Source organism: Rhinichthys klamathensis, unplaced genomic scaffold, assembly GCF_029890125.1.
Source record: "Rhinichthys klamathensis goyatoka isolate OS25496 unplaced genomic scaffold, OSU_Roscu_1.1 h1tg000490l_1, whole genome shotgun sequence".
Taxonomy (NCBI): domain Eukaryota; kingdom Metazoa; phylum Chordata; class Actinopteri; order Cypriniformes; family Leuciscidae; genus Rhinichthys; species Rhinichthys klamathensis.
The window spans coordinates 150,426-172,886 of NW_026606976.1; the positions used below are offsets into that span (position 1 = coordinate 150,426).

The window sequence follows — 22,461 nt, forward strand, 5'->3', positions numbered from 1 at the left end:
ACCACTGTAAAGCTTCATCTGCCCATCTACAAGTATACACAATTATTATAGCAATAAATAAACAAGAATCATAACAAGTCATATAATTGTAAGTAGCCCTATTCGGACAGTAATTGTTTCTCAGGGGGACATAAGGTATTTTCAGCATCAACAGGAGTTAGTCTGTGATTTCATTGCTGTCTAATTGCAGAGTGTCATGTTTAATTTACCTACGTTTATTTTTTTGACAAAGACTGATGTTATTTGGTAATGATCAATCCAGAAGTTGTTTTGTAAATCCTTTTTGATCACTGCCAAGCACCGTACTGTAACAGCTGTAAAGTCCACGCATTTTAATTATGGACACTTTTATTACTAAAATACTGGAAACTGTTTAAACAAACAATATTACATCACCGCTTCACTCCAGTGGTACAATACCACCATTATTGTTATTTAATACACAGCCTACATTTATATAAATGATGGCTTGCACAACTAATCATTTCAGTAGTCTAACAAGCAGCAAGGTCAAAGGATTATCTTATATTAATAAGAGGGTGCCTTAACCTAAAATATCAAATAATAAATTGCATATTATTTTCCTGTTATTAAATTAAATATAAATTGTGCAAGACATTTTGTTTACAGCTGCCAAATACCTTGAGTTTTACGCTAATTTATTTTACACAGACGTCCCCATGAGAAACAATTACCGTCCGAATAGCGCGGTACAAAAAAACAAACATTTTTAACTAAATAATATGTTACTCTAAATAAACATGTGAACTTTAATAGTAAACATACTTCTAAACGGCAGTTTTTGACCAAACTCTGATTGAAATGAACCATCCAAATGAATTTGTACTTGAGAGAGAAATTAAATACATTTACATTTACATTTATTCATTTAGCAGACGCTTTTATCCAAAGCGACTTACAAATGAGAACAATAGAAGCAGTTAGACTAACAGTAGGACAACAATACGTAAGTGCTATAACCCCTCTCAGTTTAATCTTAGTGCAGGTTTTTTTTTTTTTTTTTTTTTTTTTTTTTTTTTTTTTTAGAATAGAAGAGAAGAGAAAGTGTTAATTCTACTGAATCAAGTGCTGTCGAAAAAGATATGTCTTCAGCAGTTTCTTGAAAGTGGCTGCTGACTCAGAAGCTCTGGTTGAGTTAGGCAGATCATTCCACCAACAGGGAACAGTCATGGTAAAGGTCCGAGAAAGAGATTTTGTGCCTCTTTGAGATGGTACCACAAGACGACATTCGCTAGCAGAGCGCAAGTTTCTGGATGGCACATAAGTCTGAAGTAATGAGTTTAGGTAAGATGGAGCAGTGCCAGTGGTTGTTCTGTAGGCAAACGTCAGTGCCTTGAATTTAATGCGAGCGGCAACTGGCAACCAGTGCAATTGTGTGAGGAGAGGAGTGACGTGTGCTCTCTTCGGCTCATTGAAGACTACTCTGGCTGCAGCATTCTGGATCAATTGTAGAGGTTTGACAGAGCAAGCTGGAAGACCAGCCAGGAGAGCATTACAATAGTCCAGTCTGGATAAAACAAGTGCTTGGACGAGGAGTTGTGTGGCATGCTCTGTAAGGAAGGGCCTGATCCTCCTAATGTTGTGCAAGGCAAATCTGCAGGACCGGGCAGTTCTAGCAATGTGGTCTGTGAATTTCAACTGATCATCAATTACAACCCCAAGGTTCTTAGCTGACCTTGATGGAGTTATGGATGACGAGCCTAATAAATAATAAATAATAAATTAGCTATTGAAAGTAGTATTTTTAAAACAGCTGAGCTTGTGTCACACTACTGAAAATGCAGGCTTTGCAAAATTAGCAGAATCACTAATTTTAGCTGACATACAGGAACAAACCCTCCAAATGACCTGAGCATGACCCGTCCTACATGTACAACAGAATTTCCACAGAATACAAGTAAATAACCAGAATAATCCACCCATGTGACCGTCACCTTATATCTGTCCACTTCCTTCTGCAATTTGACGGACATGCTGGTTTGCTCCTCGAGCTTCCTCAGTCGGTCGTGCCACGCGAACAAAAACTCCTCGAACACGTGGGTCTTACTCCTGCAGGGAAAACACACACACACACACACACAGATAAAACATGCTGTGTTGCCGAGTTTGTTTCACACACAAAGACTCTGAAAGTCCATGTAGGAATTTCTGAGAAGTTTCTGTGATTGCGACCTGAAGGAAATCCAGTCCTGCTGTGCGTTTGCATCCAGTCCCTGCTGAAACTCCTCGTAAAGTTCCCACATCTCCGAACACTCCCTCAGATCCCTCAGCGTGTCGGAAGCCAGAGACGCGTCAGGAGAGCTCAGGTGAAAGTGTTCGCAGTCCTCCCTACGACACACACACACACACACACACACACGTTAAGTCGTTGCTTAAGACCCACCTGTATTCCTTAGCTTTCATTTTGAGTTGAGTTTTTCTCATGTGACATTCTCAACTGTGTTTGTTTTTTGATTATTTGTGTGTATCCTGACACACACCATTTCACAGGTGTTCATCTACTTTTATTTTTAATTGCACACAGTTACATACATATGTGACCCTGGATCACAAAACCAGTCACATGATGCACGGGTATATTTGTGGCAATAGCCAAAAACACATTTTATGGGTCAAAATTATCCATTTTTCCTTCTATGCCAAATATCATTAGGATATTAAGTAAAGATCATGTTCAATGAAGATATTTAGTAAATTTCCTACCATAAATATATAAAAGATGTATTTGTGTGAGTGAATGCAGCATAATCGCCAACATAAATGCACAACTTTAAAGGAGATTTTATCAATGTTTCGATTTTTTTGCACCCTCAGATTCCAGATTTTCAAATAGTTGTATCTCGACCAATATTGCTATCCTTATTAATTCAGCTTTTAGATGATGTATAAATCCATGTGACTGGTTTTGTGGTCCAGGGTCACATATTTTTACGTATTTATTCATTCTTATACATGGTATGGATTTGTTTTTTAGGTATCCGCTTGTAGCAGATTATAATTAATGTGTATTCCGTGCACATTGTGTTGTTTATTTAATGTATGACGTTTTTATGTATATTGTTTACGTGGCCTCGTTAATCGTCCCTTGGGGACAAATAAAGTGTTTTTTGAATTGAATTGAAGTGCTAGCGAGTGCAGAAGTAAAGTCACACACGTGAGTTTTGTGCGTGTGTTCTCCAGCTCGTCGAACTCGGCCCGTCGGTCCCGGATGTTCTGGACGCAGCGCTGCAGAGCCTCGTGGTCACCTGACTCGATGATGTCATGCCCGGGTTTGAGCTGGTCCCAGCGAGCTCTGAACTTCTGCAGGTCCTGCAGGTAAACCTGAACCCGCGACTCCACGTTCCCTTTCATCACCTCCACCTGAGAAACACAGTGTGTTTACAGCCTCACATTCACAGCAATGCCTCTAAAACTGATGAGTGATCTGAGCCGGTGCTTTAAACTGAATCACTGAATCACTGAACTGACTCAGAATGACTCAATTCAGGTGTAGGTCTTCTTGTTCATGACAGCGTTCTTTTAGTATCATTAATATACTATCGTTGTATTTATTCATGCTTTGAATTAGTTTTTATTTTTAAATTTTTTTATTTTTTTATTTTATTTTTTTTGTGCGTTTGGTTTGGTATTATTTGTAAAATGTCTATTTAGTTTTTATTAATTTATATTCCAGTTTTAGTAATTTTAACTCAATTAAATATTTCAATAAGTTTTTATTATATTTACAATGTTTATTTTTTTATTTTAATGATTTAGTTTTAGTAATTTGAGTACTTCAACTCAATGAAAATTCAATTTTGCCTTGGAAATAAAAAAAAAATAAAAAAAATAAACAAAGGTAAAAAAAAAAAGCTAAATAAAATAAAATGTTTTATATATTTTTTATTTTATTTCTGTTAATATTTATATTAGTTTTAGTTAACAATAACAACACTGAAACAGTATTTTATTGTATAAATATTGTAAATGAAAAAAGACAATTAGTTATTAAAATTAGTTATTTTTTAATATTTTATTTAATCTCTGTTAAGAACTATTTTATTTACATTTTTAGTTTTAGTTAACGATAACAACACTGGTTCATGACATCTTGAAGTTAAAGACACAAATATGGTTGCAAGATTCTATTGGTTATTATGGAAAAATGTACGAAACAGTGTGTGTGTGTGTGTGTGTGTGTGTGTGTGTATTAGTGTGTATATGAGGTGTGTTTGTACTTCTTCTTTAATCATGAGCTGATGACTCTCCATCATGAGCTCAAATTTGTCCCATTTGGCTCTCAGGGAGCTGATGGTGTCCAGACCTCCACCCGCCACGGAGCGCAAAAGCCTGTTCTTCTCCTCCGCCTGCTGGAACTGAGGCAGTATCTGCACACAACATCAGTACAACATTTACACACAAACACAACTTCAACACCACATATCAGCACAGCAGAATATCTTTACATGCTGCCGGTTCTTGGCCAGAATAATGTCACTCAGACACTCACACACAACACACTCACTCAGACACACACACAGTTTTCGTGAAGAAGAGCATTCTCCATCCAGCAGTGAATGTGGTGTTGATGGTGATGTACCTCAGGTTTCTGGGACTGTAATTGGCTGTGTTTGGCATCGGCCTCTCCAATCTCATCGATGCTCTCAGGACGCAAGGACAACGTCTCCATTGCACTGCTCACGAATGAATCAATAACCTGAATGTGACCTGCACACACACAGGACACTAGTTTTACACAGGTGAACACACACTGTGCAAACAAGACCAGCAGAGGTCAGTGTTTGACCATCTGATCTCATAAACACCACTGGAGAGATCTGTCTGTTATAGAAAGTGCTTGGTGAGATCTCAATACTTCAACTATATATTATTTCAGTCAGTTTTAAGTTTTGCACCTAATATTTATATTTTATTTCACATTAGCTTTATATTTAATTTTTAGTTAACAATAACAACACTGGTTTGGAGGATGCATGCTTTGTTTTTAAAGGGATATTCACCCAAAAAATGAAGGCCTTTATTAACCCCCTGGAGTCGTATGGATTACTTTTATGGATGGATGAAGCCTTTTTTGGGCTTCAAAATTTCATCCTCCATTCACTGCCATTATAAAGCTGAAGAGCCAGGATATTTTTAAATATTACTCTGATTGTGTTCGTCTGAAAGAAGAAAGTCATATACACCTAGGATGGCTTGAGGGTGAGTAAATCATGGGCTAACTTTCATTTTTGGGTGAACTGCCACTTTAAGAGAACAGTGTGTGTTGAATATGTGAATATCTGATCTCACCCTGGATGGATCTCCTCAGGGACGTCAGGAGAGCGTCAAACAACTTCTGGATGAGATCGTCCACAGCTACTCTGACAGGTTCACAGTTCACCGTGATGCAGTCAACCTTCTCTGTGCTACACACACACACACAGTGTTAATTGCAGCACTACTTATCAAACACACAGTTTATATACACTGATGAGCCAAAATGGTATGACCAGTCTCAGGTGAAGCCACGGTCATCTCCTAACATGGCCACATATTAAGGTCTGGGCAGATTAGATGGTCAGCAAACTATCAGTTCTCGTGATCAACATGTTGGATTCAGAAGAAATGAGCAGGAATAAAGATCTGAGAGACTTTGACACGGGACAGATTGTTATGGCATGGGTCTGAGTATCTCTGAAACTCAAGGCTTGTGTGTCGCTCCGGTCAGCAGTGCAGTGTCCGAGGAGGAACACACACAAACTGGCGACAGGTTTGATGCACGAGGGAATGAAGGCTATCCCGTCTGATCCAAGCCAACAGAAGGTCTACTGCGGCCCAAGCCACACAAAACTTTAATGATGGGTATGGAAGGAATGTGTCACAACACAAACTGCATCACACTCTGCTGTGTATAGGGACCAATCAGAGAGCCTATGATGATCCCTGTCCAGAACTGAACCTTGGAGCAGCGGAAGAAGGTCGCAGGAGCCCCGATCTCTTTGACGTCAAGTGGACGCCGCCTAGGTGTGCCGTGTTTACCTGGGGAAGTGATGCACTATGGGATAACGACAAGCCGGAGGAGGGAGTGTGACGCTCTGAAACCCGGTAGTGTTGCACGATATACCGGTACTAGAAATGTATGACGATACCCTGCTATTAATAACGGTAAGCCATTAAATCGTATTAGTACAGGTACTTTAAAGGAGCTGTATGTAAGAAATGTATTTCAATTAATCATAAAATGGCCCTGATGTGTCTCTAGACATTAAGAAATCATGTTCATTTCAAATACTTATATCACTGACAACAGTAGTACGGCCACGATATTGTCATTTAAAAAGTGAAGTTGCAGCCCTCAACTGATGTTGATGTTGTCATCTTGTGTTTTGGCCTGAAGCCCCACCCTCCATATCTACCAATCACGAAGTCAGTAGTGTTTCGGCATCCGGGTTGCCAGCTCTGCTCTAGTTGAAAGCTCCTTGTAGCAGCCTATGTTCCTGCTGGATATTGCAGCCTATCTGGCAACCTCAGTCAGGGGGGAGGGGGAGGGGATACACAGCTCTACAGTAATTTGAAAGGGATTGCAGTACCAATTTTGGCCACAATCTTACATACAGCTCCTTTAAGAGTGACAGCGCTCTAATAAGAGCAATATTTCTTTATTTCCGTCGATGTGTGACAGCTGGAGTCAGGATGTGTGTGCAGAGCTCTGCTTCCACTGTTTACATGCACTAAACAACGGAAGCAGAACAGTCAAATATATACGCGCAGCGCTTGACAAAGAAACATGCATGCATGAGAGAATAAAGAGACTTTCACACCTTTCCCACAGCATGCGATCACGACTTCTATTCACGGATTATTAGGTTTGAATAGTCAATATTCGATGTTATACCTGGCGAGTATTGACACAAACACGTGAACGTAAACCGTTTGAAAAAATGTATTGGGTACGTGCATGTCTTAAAGGGCTGGACCAGCAGCCTAATGTTCTGTGTGATTAATGTTAATCAAACAACAAAAGAAAATCACCCAATGCTCGACTGAATACATTTGATCTATTTATTAAGAATCAGTCTATAGTTCATATATAGAGTGAAGACTTCATTTAGTCAGCTACAGTAGGTCTATTTCTCAGTAGCATTCATAAAAATAAATTAAGCACTGTTTCATTTATTTGTCTCTTATAGTATTTGTCATATTGTTTGTAATTTTCTTTTTTGCTTATTTTAATAGCAATAAATACAATTAATTACCTATATTGTAATTATAATATTACATAAAAAAAATATTAAATGACTATAAAATAAGATTTTGGTCATCACAACATGTCCAGAATTGTAACGAATGTTAACATGATTGAGAATAATGTCAATGTTGCAAACATCTCTGTAAGGATGTACACACTGGCATGTGATTATTATTATTTTATTTAATAAAGGGGAGGGAATGGTCGAAAAGCAGGGCAGGATCATGCTGGTCAAGTGAGTTTTAAGGTTTTTTTTAATTAATTGTCAGTTCTGTCATATTTTTCAATTACTTTTACTTTTTTTTTCCGTAGTATCGATTCAGTATCGGTATCAAGGTATTTTTGTCTGGTATCGTATCGAAGTCATAATTTTGGTCTCGTGACAACACTAAAACCTGATCATTCATGTGGACGTCACTTTGACACGTAGCACCTACTAAACATTGTTGCAGAGCAGGTACAGCCCGTCATGACACTGGTGTTCCTGGTGGAAGTGGCTCTCTCAGCAGGAGAATCTCACTGCCACACTACACACTGCTTTGAGGAACATGATGAAGAGTTTAAGGTTTTGCTCTGGCCTCCAAACTCCCCAGATCTCAATCCAATTGAGAACCTGTGGGATGTGTTGGACCAACAAGTTCGATCTTAAACACAACCTACAGGACTTGAAGGATCTGCTGCTGACGTCTGGGTGCCGGAGACCACAGGACACCTTCAGGGCTCTTGTAGAGTCCATGTTTTGGCTGATCAGGGTATGATCACACACACACACACACACACAGATACCTGGGCAGCCGCTCGGCTTCTTTTCCTTTGGCTTTGAGAGCTTTGAAGTTTCTCTCCCAGTCCTGGACACTGTGAAGGTGTTTCTCCACCAGAACATCTACATCCACCTGGCCCAGAACCACCCAGTCCTGAACACAGACACACAGGGAAACACTTTTATAAATCACAATCAAATAATCCCCCATGCAAGCATCTCAAGAGGCTTGATGTCATAGATTTGTTCTCATCTGGCAGAACATTAGTTACAAACCCTCTCGTCTGTTATGAGCTACGTTAAAAGTCAAATCGGTTGGTCAGGGAAATGCTAAATGTAAAAAGGAACAAGTGACTAACCATTTAAATATGTATAGTTAACACAGCTATTATTAATGTCAAAAGTTATTAATGTCAAAGGTCATGCATTCCAAACAAACTCTGGTGCAAATTCATGTTTTAAGTTTTCATTTTAATTTTAGTTCAAGTTTAGTTTTAGTATTTTTGTTATGTGCTTATGTCATTTAAGCGTTTTTTATTACTATTTCACTTAGCTTGAATTTATTCTATTTCATTTAAAGCTTTAGTAAGTTTAGTACTTTCAAAATGTCAGCTTTATTTCAATTAACGAAAACAATGTTTTAATAGGTTTAAAAACACATTTAGAAACTTAAATCTGCTTATGTTATAATTTTGCATATTGCTTGACCAGTTCATTGTGATATTAAAGCATTTCTAAATTTGATTTTAAGGACATTTTGATATTTGGTGCAATAAATAATGTTGGTACTGCACTGGGTTTATACAAAAGGGTCAGAAATTGAAGAATTATAACTATTCATTCAGAAACTAAACTCATATGTTGTAGATTATGCGGCGATTGTGTGTTATTTTGGAATTGTCAAAATTGCAAACCTTCCCTTTTGTTATTAGCCACATAAAAAAACTCCAATCGAGCAAAACTGAAATAAACCGCTCAAGCCTTCATGCAAAAGCTTTTATTGGGTCGCTTTCTTAGGAAGTGATGAAATGAGCAAAACGCTGAGCTGTCATTTCAGATTTGCAATGAACACGCTACTTAATAATTTTGCATACAGTAGGCAACTTGTGTAAGCTAATGAAAGCATGATGAAGGATCATTGTCAGTGAACAGACAGTTGTATACGGCTAATTAAAGCAGCACCTGCTCATTGATCGGACATCTGCCGTTAGCAGACACACAGATCTCAGACAGAACGACTCGAACGAGGTTTCCCAGTCGTGTTGCTAAAGAGGAAGCGCTCAGGCCGTTTCCCCTCTGTGTGGGCGGCAGGAATCAGAAGTGAGTTTGTGTGCGAGTGGGCTGGGATTCCCCTTGACAGTATTAAACCTTTGGCAGAGTGTTCTCTAGTCTAAACCACAATTGAAAGCAGCATTTCAAGAATGGACGTTTGTAAATGCAAAAACACAATAAATAGATGCTAACACTTGTTATATCTTAAAAACAAAACTAGTGCACTGATCCAGGCAGCATTTTGGGCATCATAGATGCATTCAACATATCTAGGTAGGCAGTTCACTGGGTTTTAAGCTACAGGTAATGTCTAATAGACAGGGGATCTGGTTGGACGTGTGTGTGGGTGTCACGGTGTTTTCTAGAACATCACTTTAAAAGTGACCTCAGTTCATGACCTTTATGTGCTGAAATTCCCTTTGTGTTCTAATATTCTAATATTATTGGAATCCACCATGCGTGAATTATTTGTCCAGAACTTAATTTATAATCGACGTTTCCCTCAACTAACAATTTTAAGAGAATTCTGCACTGTATTCTGGGATTGCTCTATCTTTGAAGGATATACTGTACCGTTCACAAGTTTGGGGTGCATTAATTGAAAGAAGCGTCTTACAGGATATTTTGAATTTTCAGCATCATTACTCACATGATCCTCCAGAAATCACTCTAATATGATGATTTGCTGCTCAAGAAACTTTTATGATTATTATCAATGTTGAAAACAGCTTGATGCATCGTTGATTAATAAAAGTATTACGTTTAATGATATGATGTTGCCTTTGTTTTTGGTCAAAATCAGCTAAAATCTTAAAAGGAAGCCAAATTTTGCTGCATGTAATTGGAACGGCCTTCTCAATGACGGTACCTAGTTTGACAGCTCACTAGGGTTTGGAACGCAGTGTGCGGTACCTTAAACTTGTCCAGCAGTTGTGTGAGTCGACTGAAGAGGAGTTCAGCTTTGCTGAAGATGGTCAAGAAGCCGCTGGCGTTGCGTTCGATCATGCAGGTGAATATGGGCTCCTCTCCCGTCTCGCTCACGCCCTTAAACTGGTTCGGGATGCAGATGAACCGCTTCATCTCGCGGTAGTATTTTGCCCTGACCTCTTCGAACGCAGGACGGAACTGCAGCCGCCCCTGCCTGAAGAAACACAAATAATTGAGTGTTTTTGGCTGGGTTTTTGAGTGAACTAGTCCTTTAAAACGCATCAAGAGGAAAGGGCTTTTACTTGAAGATGAGGTCGATGTTAATCTCCGGCAGGTTCTTGTTGAGGGCCTCCAGTCCCACCTGATACTGATGCTCTAGAGCTTTATACAGCTGATGGTTCCAGTGCTGACGCCAGGCCCTCATGTCTCCTGTACGAAACCCCTGAACACACACACACACACACACATAGTGTTCAAAACCCAGTGAGCTGCATACAGACAGCATTTTAGGCACTATTATACCACCAACCTGGTTTTCTGATAAAAATCATGCCACGGTTTGACAAAAGTTGCTTTTTAAATTTAAACATTTTAAAATTATTATTATTATTATATAAAACATTATACAAAATCACTTCAAATAAATCAAGGATTTAAGAAAAAAAATGAATAATAATGTTTACTATAAAACTATAAATTTACAATAGTAGTATATTTAAAGACTTCAAAAGACTAAAACTTCTCTTTTGTTGACAAAAGCCGGTTTATAAGCACTTCTCATTACGACTTTGGGAAGATTGTTGGCGCATGTTGTGTTCCCAAATGCACAATAAGCAGATGCAGAGATGAGTTGGCGTGGAGCAGTATTTACTGTGAAGTGACAGAAGACTCGTGATCACCTGAGACTCCAGTGTGGCAAATCCAGTCCTGAGATCCTGAAGACCATCTTTCCATTTTTGCTGCTGACGCAAGAGATCCACTCCCATCAGACACACCACCTATAAAACACACACACACACACACACACAAAGCCAGTCAGCCAGCTCTTCCATGTTCATGTGTGCCTTGATGCTCCAAACGTGCACGTTCACGGTGGAGGAAAAAGAGATCACCTTGTCAGAGAATTCGGTGTGCCACTTCCTGAGTTTGCGGTTCTCCGTGGAGAGTCTCTCAGCGGCGCTCTGCAGTTTACTGATGTACTGCTCCAGCTCTTTAGGATTCTCCCACGTGATCTGGAGTTTTCCGCCTTCGCCGTGAGATTGAGACCGTGGGTTCTATTGGTCAACAAACAGAAAGATGTGACCAACTGACCAGTTTATGACACTCAAAACACTGCCTGTACTCATTTATCATGCACAATACACTACCATTCACAAGTTTGGGGTCAGTAAGAATTAGAGTTGGGAATCAAAATCTATTCCAATTCTGGAATCGGATCCTTAAAGTCAGGAATCGGATTCGTGATGTGTTTTCTGTCTGTTTTCCGTCCACACAGAAAAAGTGATTTTATGTTATTTTAAACCATTCAAGGGCAAAAAGACCTGCACACTGTTTTCTGTGGTGCACACACATCCAAAGTGTGTGCACAGAAAGCCGTCTCTCGTAGTGAATAGTGCACAATACTGAACTGAGTTCTCTTCTGATCTTTTTGCACTTGAACAGACACAAATATCCTTGTAAACACAGTCAGTTATGTCTTAAATGAAAGAAAACAGTTGAGAAACAAATGCTTGTGTAACGGTATATTGGATACGTGCATTAGTCTAAAACTGTATAACTTATATTTGTAATATAAGTGGTTATTACACATTTGATTACAGTTTCTGTACCTGAATATCTGAAAATCTAAAAACACTGTTTATTTCAATCAGTGTTCAGTTGTATTTTTGTGCGATTGCTAATTTGTTTATTTGTTCCTTTTTAATTACTGAGTGTTTTACTTGTCTTTAATAATGCTTGAAATGTATCTTAGTTAGGCTAGTTGTTTTTGCTGTGGTGTTTTTAAACCATAGGCAGAAGTTCCTTGAGTAAGTGTTCTTTAGCCTGTTTGAGTTTTGTTCATGGTATTCAGCCAAAATGACCTGTTTTGCAATAAGACTTAGAATAAATGTGAATGTTATCAATGTTGTTGTTTTTTTACCTTATTGGAATTGAAATTAGGAATTGATAAGCAGAAATTCAATGTAACAATTTAGTGATTACCTTGATGACCTGCTCAAAGGCCAGAGCACAGCCGAGCATCATGGGTCGTTGAGAAGGTATCATCTGCTGATCGATGGTGTTGTAGAAATGAGCCACCTGTTAAATACACAAATACACTTGTACTCGCAACACAAGTCTACATACAACACAACATTTGACCTAAGAATACAGTATTTCATTTCATTTCCTCATTTCACGTTTATTGTCATTGTCGTCCAGAGAACAACAACGAAATTGTGTTTGGAGCATACAACAACCGTACATGGTGTCTTAGAGTGCACTAACAAAATAAGTAATAAATACCCCTGTGTAAACATGGCACATCGAAGTATATAGTTGTTTAAACACAGAACCAGTGACATTCGCTCTTAATAGCAGCAAGAGGCTTTACAAAACAAAAAGACAACCAGGACAAAAGTATGATGAGTATGATAATCAGAGTTGGATATGGATGTGATTAATGCAACAATGCAAAGTCCAGTTCACAGTTATTTCACAGAGAGGTATGAGGGGTATGAGGGAGGGGGGGGGGGGGGGGGGCATCATTAAGCATCATTAAGCAGGATGGATGTGGTTAATGCAACAATGCAACGTCTGGGGGAAGCTAAACTACAAGCGAATTAACTACAGTCAAGCTACTTACAAAGACTAGCTTGTTGCAATTAAACTATGTAAGAGGTCAGTATCTTTTAACTGAATAACTATAAAATGATATAACTGACTTCAGAGCAGTATTTACCTTGAGCAAATTGTATTAAGTGTTGACTCAAATGAGTCAGTGATTCATTTCAATGATATGAATGAACTGATTCACATAAATGAATCTAACTTCCTAATGCTACCTGAAACAGAGAACATTCTAGAGTAAAATCTTGTCTATGAATGTCACCTGTTGGGTTAGTTAGTAGTCATATTGGTACTTTTAGCAAGCGTTCAGTGTCATGAAAACTCCAGTCCGTATGTATATGTGTTCACACACCTGTTTGAGGATGATGGCCTGTCGGTAGAACTTCTCTGCGGTGTTTCCCGCCTGCTGGATCTTAGCAGGGATGGTGAAGCCCAGAGCGGAGAGCTGTCGAACCTCTCTGAGTAAACTCACCAGCCGGTCCGAGTACTGGATCTTCAGTTTACCATCCATGTGATCCAACTCCATCACACGATTACTGGCCTGCAAACTAGACATAGATATATAGATTAGATAGATTAGATAGATAGATGGATAGATGGATAGATGGATAGATGGATAGATGGATAGATGGATAGATGGATAGATGGATAGATGGATAGATGGATAGATGGATAGATAGATAGATAGATAGATAGATAGATAGATAGACAGACAGATAGACAGATAGATAGATAAATATAACACTAAAAAGAGTTGGACAGCAGCATATAAATAGTGATATTGCACATGTTAATTTGTGGAAAACAGTTATTTCACATTATAAATAAATCCTATTATTGCAATAACCCAGTCCAGTTCACATGAGGACTTCAGGATTCAGTGAGATATAGTGGTAAAGGATGATTTTAAGGTCAGGAGCCTGATAGCTTGTAGGAAGAAGCTTGTGCATAATCTGGCTGTTCTGCCCCAAATACTGCGAAACCTCTGAAATAGACACGTGAACCATGAGCTGAAGTTGGACCTTTTTACAATTATACTAAATTACTTGGTAAAAAAAAAAAAGTAGTCTTAACTATCAATGTAGACAGAAGGCATGTAGTAAATTGTGTACAACAGGTTTGTCAGAAAAGTTTTGAGCATGTTGAGCCTTTAAAATTTGCTTATCAAACATGATGCTTTATAGGAATATGAGCAATGGCTAAGAAATGCCCTTTAAAGTATGTCAACATGTTTGTTGTTTGTGTGTGTGTGTTAACCTGATTCCAGATTTGGGATCGGAGAGTCCTGACAGCAGGTCTCTGGTCCAGTCTTCAAACTGCTCCTGCTCGTATGATCTCAGCTGGTCCTGCAGCTCATCAGAGAAACGGGAGAGCGACCGAAACCCAGACAGATCCGAGAGCAAAGCGTCTGCCATCTTCAGAGAGTCCTCCACCTACACACACACATTTTACTGCTATAACTAGTGACCAACTCAAGTCCTTCACCACTTTTAATGTTCTTTTTTAATGTATTTAAAGGTGAAGTATGTTGTTTCTGCAACACTAGTGGTTCCTAACGGAATTACAGGTACGGGTGCTTGTGAAGCCATGTCTCAACAGGAGAAAGTAGACTTTTTTCAGTAAAAGGTCCAACATATTACTTTTAGCTGTGTGCTCTGTGTCGTAAGTAAGCAGAAACACTCTGTGTAGTGTGAACGCAAGCGTCTCGCTTTTAAAAAACCCATCCAGCGACTCTGCATTGGGTGCATTTTCTGACATGACAGACCACAACTCTTTGAGGCTAAGCTAACATTATAAACTAGTACATGTGTCTTTCTGAACAGGTGCATGATGATGCTGTATGGCCTGTTTAATCTGTGAAGCTCTAAATGCAATGATTTTTGACCAAAATTTTATGTCCCTTCGCATGTAATGTGTCAGTCATGGTCTCACACCCGCTAAACACCCTCTGGCTCCGCCTCCTACAGTAGCCACGCCCCAAACCCTCACTATTGGTTGAGCTGGAAAGTGATTGACAGATCTGAACGGATAGCTCATGATTTAATGGTGCCTGGGAGGCTCAACGTTTACACTTTTGGGGGAGATAAACCCATGTATAGCACACTAATAGTAGTCAATGAACAGTGAACTGAGTTCAAAGAATGTATTTTAACATAAAAAATCTTACATACTTCACCTTTAATGCATGACACTACAGGTGAATATGGTAAAAAATAACTAACTAATAGATATCACCATGCTTTCATCAGCTGCTTATACACAGTACATTAAGACCTCTGAAATGTTGTTTAAATATGCAAATGAGGCATTTTCTAATATGCACAAAGGAATCAGAACATTGGATAAAGCCAGGTTCAAAATTCATTTTGTTGAAATATTAAAGGCTTTTATGGATAGGAGGGGATTTTAGATATTTATCACTCCATATATCAGAAGAAGCAAAACTGAAAAAATATATTTTCACCATGTTTTTGGAATTACATTTTACATATAAATCAGGAAAATTATATATGAACAAACCTTCAGAATATCCACTAGATATGAATAAAACTGTAAAAACAATGGTTCTTCTGCCAGTAGTGTCTTTTGTTGTCTATTACGTATAAGCTCATGAAACCCGTCCGTGTGTTACGCACCTTAAGCAACAGCTGCCTGACCCATACGATGTTGTTGACGACCTCAGGAAGGTTTCTTCCTGCTAGAGGACCGGTTTTCTCTCCTGGAGCGCCGTGACAACGGCTCTCAAAATCTGCCCGCAGTCCTGCGCAACAACACGGCTAGCATGAAAAACTCTTTAAAGACTCTTTCTAGATGGCCTTAGTCATTTGTGAAACTCTAGCTATGTATTAGTGAGCTTCATAACGTAGTAGACGATCATGCTGACTTTTAAAATACCTCATTTTGGCCAAAATGAGTGTTTCAAATCAGTCATTTATGTGGTTGTATTGCTCAGTGTGTGTGATCTGACCCTTGTTGTAGTCCAGCAATCGTGTGAGGAGCGTTTCTCTCTCTGGCTGCAGTTCTTTGCTGATTGTGGGTCGTTTGATCAGATCTCTGTGTTTCTGAAACGCCTGCAGCAGCTGAAACCACGTTAAGAAAAAGAAGTGTTTGTCTGTGAATTTAGTAGGTCAAGCATCAAGCACACAGACAGTCTGGAAGTTTACAAGGTAAACAATTTGAGTTTTGTTTAAGAAACGTATATGAGATATTTAACTATGCTTTCTGAGGTCTGTGAAAAAATCAGTAGTTTATTTTTTGAAGGCAGAAAATTCACAATGTCTCACGGTTTCTCTAATACACTACCGTTCAAAAGTTTGGGGATGGTATGATTTTATAATGTTTTTGAAAGAAGTCTCTTCTGCTCACCAAGGCTGCATTTATTTGATCATGGTAAATATGGTAAAAACAGAGAAATATTATTATAATTTAGAATAACTGTTTTCTATGTGAATATATAGTAAAGTGTCATTTATTCCTGTGATCACAGCATCATTACTCCAGTCTTCAGTGTCACATGATCCTTCAGAAATCACTCTAATATGATGATCTGATGCTCAAGACACATTTATGATTATTATCAGTGTTGAAAACAGTTGTGCTGCTTCATATCTATTCACTCGCCCTCATTTAGACGGTCTCTCTCTGTCTAAGTGGGCGGTTCTTGGCTAGAGTAACGAAATTACTCAAACAAAAAGCTAAACGTCTGGATACACAGGACTAGTGTGAGTGTGTGTACCTGCTGCGGACTGTCCTGTGCATCTATTATAAAGGTCTTGAGCTTTCCAGCTGCTTCCTGTTCAGCTGGAGTGATGAGTCGATCAAACTGAGACACCGCGGCTCTCCATAAGGGCTAAACACACACACACACATAAATATACAGCTGAGTGATATATCAAATATGTGTTTGCAATGGAAATACAATAGTGAATATCTTGTGCATGTGTGTACCTCAGTATAAGGGTTGTAGTGTATCGGGTTGAGTCCAGTGAAAGGCTGATACACACGTGCGGCTGAAACCTGCTGTTTCCCTCCGGATAACAAACGCTGCAGTTTCTCACACACAGATCGCACCTGCACCACCTAAAACACACACACACATCATAAGATAATGCACCAGATTATACTACAAGGTTTGATAGGTGTGCGGTCCGACCTCCTCCAGTCGCTGGGCGAGGCTCTCTAGGCCCTGTGGCCGGTGTTTCTCTCCACTCCACGGATGAGGTGAGTAGCGTTTCCACACCTGACCAGTCAGGCGTTCACAGGCCGCCACCCACTGCTCACAGACAGCCACGCCCCCTTTAAGCCCCTCCCTGACTGTGAAATAAGGATCCTCCCACAAGCGCAGCGCATTCAACTTCCTCTGTACGAACCTGCCGAGAGCTCCGCCTGTAAACACACATACATCAGGACCGTTATTAGTACTTTCTCAAATATATTATTAAAGGGTTAGTTCACCCAAAAATGAAAATTAGCCCATGATTTACTCATCCTCAAGACATCCTAGGTGTATATGACTTTCTTCTTTCAGACGAACACAATCAGAGTAATATTAAAATTCCAAGCTTTATAATGGCAGTGGATTGCAACCATCAATACCAGTATGAAGCTAGTTATTTTACTTTATAAAGTTTTAAATATGAATATTTTTCTCACATCAACTCATGGCTTTGCTTCAGAAGATCTTTATTAACCCTCTGGGGTCCTTCATTTCAGAGTCACACTCAGGACCTTCGGGTCCAAATGGGCCGGAAGGGTGGAATTAATATTTATTAAAAAAAAATCATCTTTTTTTTTTTTTTACTTGTTTTTTATAATATTTTTTCTTTTCTTTTTTGGTGTTTTGAGATAATTTCAAAAATAAAAATGATTTATAATTAATATTAATGCAATAATTATGACCCATTTTTTCCCCATTGAATATAATAGAAATTTTTTTTAAAAAAAATTTTTATTTTTTATTTTTTTTAAAGCTGTATTTCATTTTAGAGTCAAGCCTAGGCCTCATGAAAGCAATTTTGGACAAACTGAGCATTTTAAAAATTCAAAACCCATATGTAATCTGAATTTATTAGTGTGTTTGTGTGTGTGTGTGTGTGTGTGTGTGTGTGGATGTGTCTGTTTTGCACTCTTGATGTTTTATAGATTCACCCCTTCACTGTTGTGTGCTTTTTTTCTGGATCGTGGCTGATTTGTAGTTTGTACGCACAAAATAACTCTGTATTTTCACATTTTTGCCAATTTCCCATTCATTTCCTATGCGGGTCCATTTGGACCCGAAGGTCCTGATTGTGACTATTTTTTTTACAACCACTTAGACTATTCAAATCCTGTCCCCAATTTTTTTGGGTGTTCATATGCCAAGTACCAACAAAGTCACCAAATTTCGGACCATTCCGATAAAGCAATGATTTAAAAAAAAATATATATTTAAATGCTTCGGGTCCATTTGGGCCGAAGGACCCCAGAGGGTTAACCCCCCGGAGCCGTGTGGAGTTCGTTTATGATGGATGGATTCACTTTTTTGAGTTTCAATCTGTTGGTTGCAATCATAGACTGTAAAAAAAGATGGACGACACCCCTTCGCTCTCTTCCATTGGTCAGAAGTGAAGCCGCCAGTGTCCCGATAAGGCGCTGACATCTTGGAACTTGAGTCTGCGCAGTAGCAATTTCGGGACCACAGACATGCGCAGTCGTGAACAGGAAGTAAAGCCGTGAAATCAAGGCCCCGGCCTGAATCAATCAAAAAAAAATTATTAATTATAGAAATTTATATATTAAATGTAAAGCTCCAATCTCCTCAGTCCTCCGAAGATCCCGAAAAAAAGTCTGTTGGTGCTTCAGTGACTACTTCGCTCAGAGAACCTGTCAATCACAGCTGTCAATCATGACGTCACACCACCGCATCAAATAACTAACTAAAAACAAACTTATTTTTAAAAACAAACTCTTGAACTTACATCAGCGTGATAAAAACTACCGTTAATGACAGAAATCATCTTTGGAAAAACAATATTTGAAGTGTAATTTAATTGTTTAGTTGGTCTCACGTGCCGTTGAATAACATGGGGAGGCGGGGTTTATGAGCTATACTAGGACCGGCCACCAGGGGGGCGATCGAGACGTTTTGGCTTCACTTTTCAGGGCTTGTGCGGCACGCTTGGTTGCAATTCACTGCCATTATAAAGCTTGGAAGCGTCAGGGTGTTTTTAATATTACTCTGATTGTGTTCGTCTGAAAGAAGAAAGTCATACACACCTAGGATGACTTGAGGGTGAGTAAATCATGGGCTAATTTTCATTTTAAAGTGAACTAATCCTTTAAGTGTCATTATTACTTAGCAACGCTTGATGTGCACCTATGACATCCATGAGTCTGATCATGCGTGTCTCGGGATAGGCGGCGTGCTCATTCTGTTTCCACACGTCATCTACTGTCTCGCGTGTGCTCTCAATCAGGTCCTGTACCTCCACCAGACTGAAACTATCCAGATTACTGTAGTCCTGAAACAAACACATGATTCAAAGTCCATGGAGGGTTACTAGTTCTTGGTTTTCAAGCATGAAATTAAAATGTATCATTATAAAACAGCTTAAATTGATTGGATAAGTTGATGTAAACAGCCAATTTATGGACACTGTGTTATTGGTCACTAAAAGTATTCAAATGTTTTCCTACACTGAAATAAAATAAAGTATAAATATTAGACTAAACAATTAACCTTAAAAGCTAGAAATGATGCATTAGCAACTAACTGAAATAAAACAGGTTTAAGTTAATAATAATAGACGTCCAACATTGATCGTGCCAGTATTGTTAACTAAAACTAAACTATTAAAATTTTTATTGATAATGAAAATAAAGCTGAAATAATATAAAATATAAAAATTAGATGAAACATTTTTGAAATGTTGACTTGGTATCTAACTTAAATAATATGAGTTAAAATAATTATAAAGCTACATAGAAATATATATTTAAAAAAAAATAACATTAAAGCTAAATAAAAATATCTATATATTTAAAACAATGATAAAAAATAATAAAAGCATCAAATTATAAAAATTCAACTAAAATTAAAACTGTAGTATAAAGTATAAAAATAAAAGCCAATTCAAAATATGAACAAATGCCATAATAGTATATAAATAATATTACAAAAACACTGGGTCACACACAGACTATGTGTACAGCTAGACCTGTCACGATAACTACTGTTCGTTGGGTGATATATTGTCGCAGAAACATTTGCATTAAACTATATTATTGTCATTTTAAGATCGTTTTATACCACTGAATATATAATCATAATAATATAAAAGAATAATAATGCAAGTAGGCCTACACACTTTCAAATGACAACAAACCTTTAATTCTTAAGAATATTTAGATAGTGGAATTGAAGTGTCAAAATAAATAACATATAAATAGCTAATATTAAATAAACCTTTGTTAACAAAAAGTGACAAGAAGAAAAAACAAAAATACTTGCAAATGCACAAAAAGCAGTTATATGGAGATTTTTCTCAGTAAAGTAAGGGTGCACACTACTGCTGAAAAACACAAACCCTATTTAGCAGTCAGATGTCCATATGAGCAAAGGCACAGACGCCTCAACAGGAAACATCTGCTGCTAAATCTATCTTTCTAGAGGCGTGTTTTTTAAAAGTTGAACTTGAGCGCACTGTGTTTATAACGCCGCGTAATGCAGGAGATGCTGCAAAAGATGGTCAAACACTTCCGTCTAGCGCACGTTTACAAAGAAAAACAATGGCAAAACAGCGAAGTGGAATGCAAAAAAAATGCATTCTGAAAATGAACTAGACACTTGTGACTGTGAAACGGCCTTAAAGGTTGTATCAGCGATTTCAGGCCCAAAAAAGGCCCAAACATAAATGATCGCATTCATCTAATCTTTCCTAACGATCCGCTAGCTGCCCGCCCCATAAGCAGGCCGTCTCTGTAGGCGGCCTAGGCTCTGAGATCTGCACACAAAAACAAATGGGTTCACCAACCACTCAAAACAAAAATAAACCAATCCAACCAATCACCGACAGCGGTGGGTGTTGTGAGGTTTTGCGCTCGTGCACGGCTGCACGCGAAGGCGGAGCTGAAGAAGAAGCCAGCGTCGGTGATTGGTTGGAACACTGTTTATTTTGGTTTTGAGTGGTTGGTGAACCCAATTGTTTTTGTGTGCAGATCTCAGAGCCTAGGCTGCCTACAGAGACGGCCTGCTTATGGGGCGGGCAGCTAGCGGATCGTTAGGAACGATTAGATGAATGTGTTTGGGCCTGAAATCGCTGACACAACCTTCTCCAACACTCACCGATCAAAAAAAGGCTTTGGCGGGACAAAAATTTGCTTTGGCGGCCGCCAAAAAGCGGACGATTTGGCGGGTTTTATTATATTAAATACAACCCGAAACTAAAAAGTTCTGTATTTTGATTGCAATTTTCTTTGCATTCTGATTCCTCACTTCATTAGAATCATGACTGCCTCTTATTTGTAAACAACAGCATAATATTCTAGGGCCATGCAAACCTATATCACTAGTGTGGAATTGTTCTACAATATTCACTAATGACAGTAAAATAGACCAATTTACTGCAGTAATTCCTCTCTCAACCAGTAGAAAATGCTTTGAATACCTGATTATGCATAAAAAAAAAAAAACTGTCATAAACCGGAAAACCGGCATAATTTTGGAAAAAAAACGTGATATAAATTTTTGGTCAAACCGCCCAGCACTAGATGAATGTGATCATTTATGTTTGGGCCTGAAATCGCTGAAACAACCTTTAACCCTAGCTGTGAGCGTGCAACGTTTCACGCTGTCATGTTTATATTTGCAACCGGGACAGTGGATTGCGGCTTTGAAAGTGCATTTGGATTCTTCTTCCAAACTGTCTGTAGCCGTCAGGAAAACACTAGACACCTTCTGTCGTTGTCCACTCCGCTTATGAAGGACCTGTGCTCTGCTTTCGCCTCAAACACGGAGAGCAGATAAGATGACAGAGAGCACTGCGATAGCCAAAATGTTGGTGACATTTATTTTTATTTACACATAATGGGCAATACATGATGATCGAGGTCATGTCCCTATATCGTGAGATAAGTCGATAGTGTGCACAGGAGCATCAAAACTCTTAATGTGTGTGTGTGTGTGTACCTTCTCAATGGCGGTGAAGAGCTCAGTGAAGTGTGCCGCTCGCTCTCTCTCGCTGCTCTGCTGTCCAGAGCGACTGACATCGGCCCAGAAGCAGAACTCATCCAGAGGGGTCGTGATGCCTGCACACATCAGCATGGGGACTTTACTCGCATGCAGGGCTTGACATTCACTTTTTTGCTCATCGGCCACTGTGGCTAGTGGTTACAAGCCACTCAGCGTTTTCACTGGCCACAACTTTTACATGGAAACCATGGGGAA

General features: G+C 38.8%; 1 protein-coding gene across 1 annotated transcript in view; it reads right to left on the reverse strand.

Moving 5' to 3' along the window:
• The window catches only part of LOC130072481 (cytoplasmic dynein 2 heavy chain 1), a 124,206-nt gene that overhangs the window by 91,263 nt on the left and 10,482 nt on the right, over positions 1–22,461 (reverse strand). Inside the window, exons 5-25 of the mRNA XM_056237603.1 lie at positions 22,204–22,322; positions 19,393–19,537; positions 17,191–17,423; positions 16,986–17,117; positions 16,774–16,887; positions 16,006–16,117; positions 15,674–15,798; positions 14,295–14,470; positions 13,390–13,585; positions 12,411–12,506; positions 11,321–11,482; positions 11,108–11,206; positions 10,511–10,650; positions 10,194–10,422; positions 8,036–8,163; positions 5,311–5,426; positions 4,601–4,728; positions 4,239–4,388; positions 3,176–3,381; positions 2,194–2,349; positions 1,956–2,070 (exon numbers count right to left, since the gene is read on the reverse strand). Coding sequence (XP_056093578.1) covers positions 1,956–2,070; positions 2,194–2,349; positions 3,176–3,381; positions 4,239–4,388; positions 4,601–4,728; positions 5,311–5,426; positions 8,036–8,163; positions 10,194–10,422; positions 10,511–10,650; positions 11,108–11,206; positions 11,321–11,482; positions 12,411–12,506; positions 13,390–13,585; positions 14,295–14,470; positions 15,674–15,798; positions 16,006–16,117; positions 16,774–16,887; positions 16,986–17,117; positions 17,191–17,423; positions 19,393–19,537; positions 22,204–22,322 — 3,077 coding nt within the window. The remainder of the gene's footprint in view (positions 1–1,955; positions 2,071–2,193; positions 2,350–3,175; positions 3,382–4,238; positions 4,389–4,600; positions 4,729–5,310; positions 5,427–8,035; positions 8,164–10,193; positions 10,423–10,510; positions 10,651–11,107; positions 11,207–11,320; positions 11,483–12,410; positions 12,507–13,389; positions 13,586–14,294; positions 14,471–15,673; positions 15,799–16,005; positions 16,118–16,773; positions 16,888–16,985; positions 17,118–17,190; positions 17,424–19,392; positions 19,538–22,203; positions 22,323–22,461) is intronic.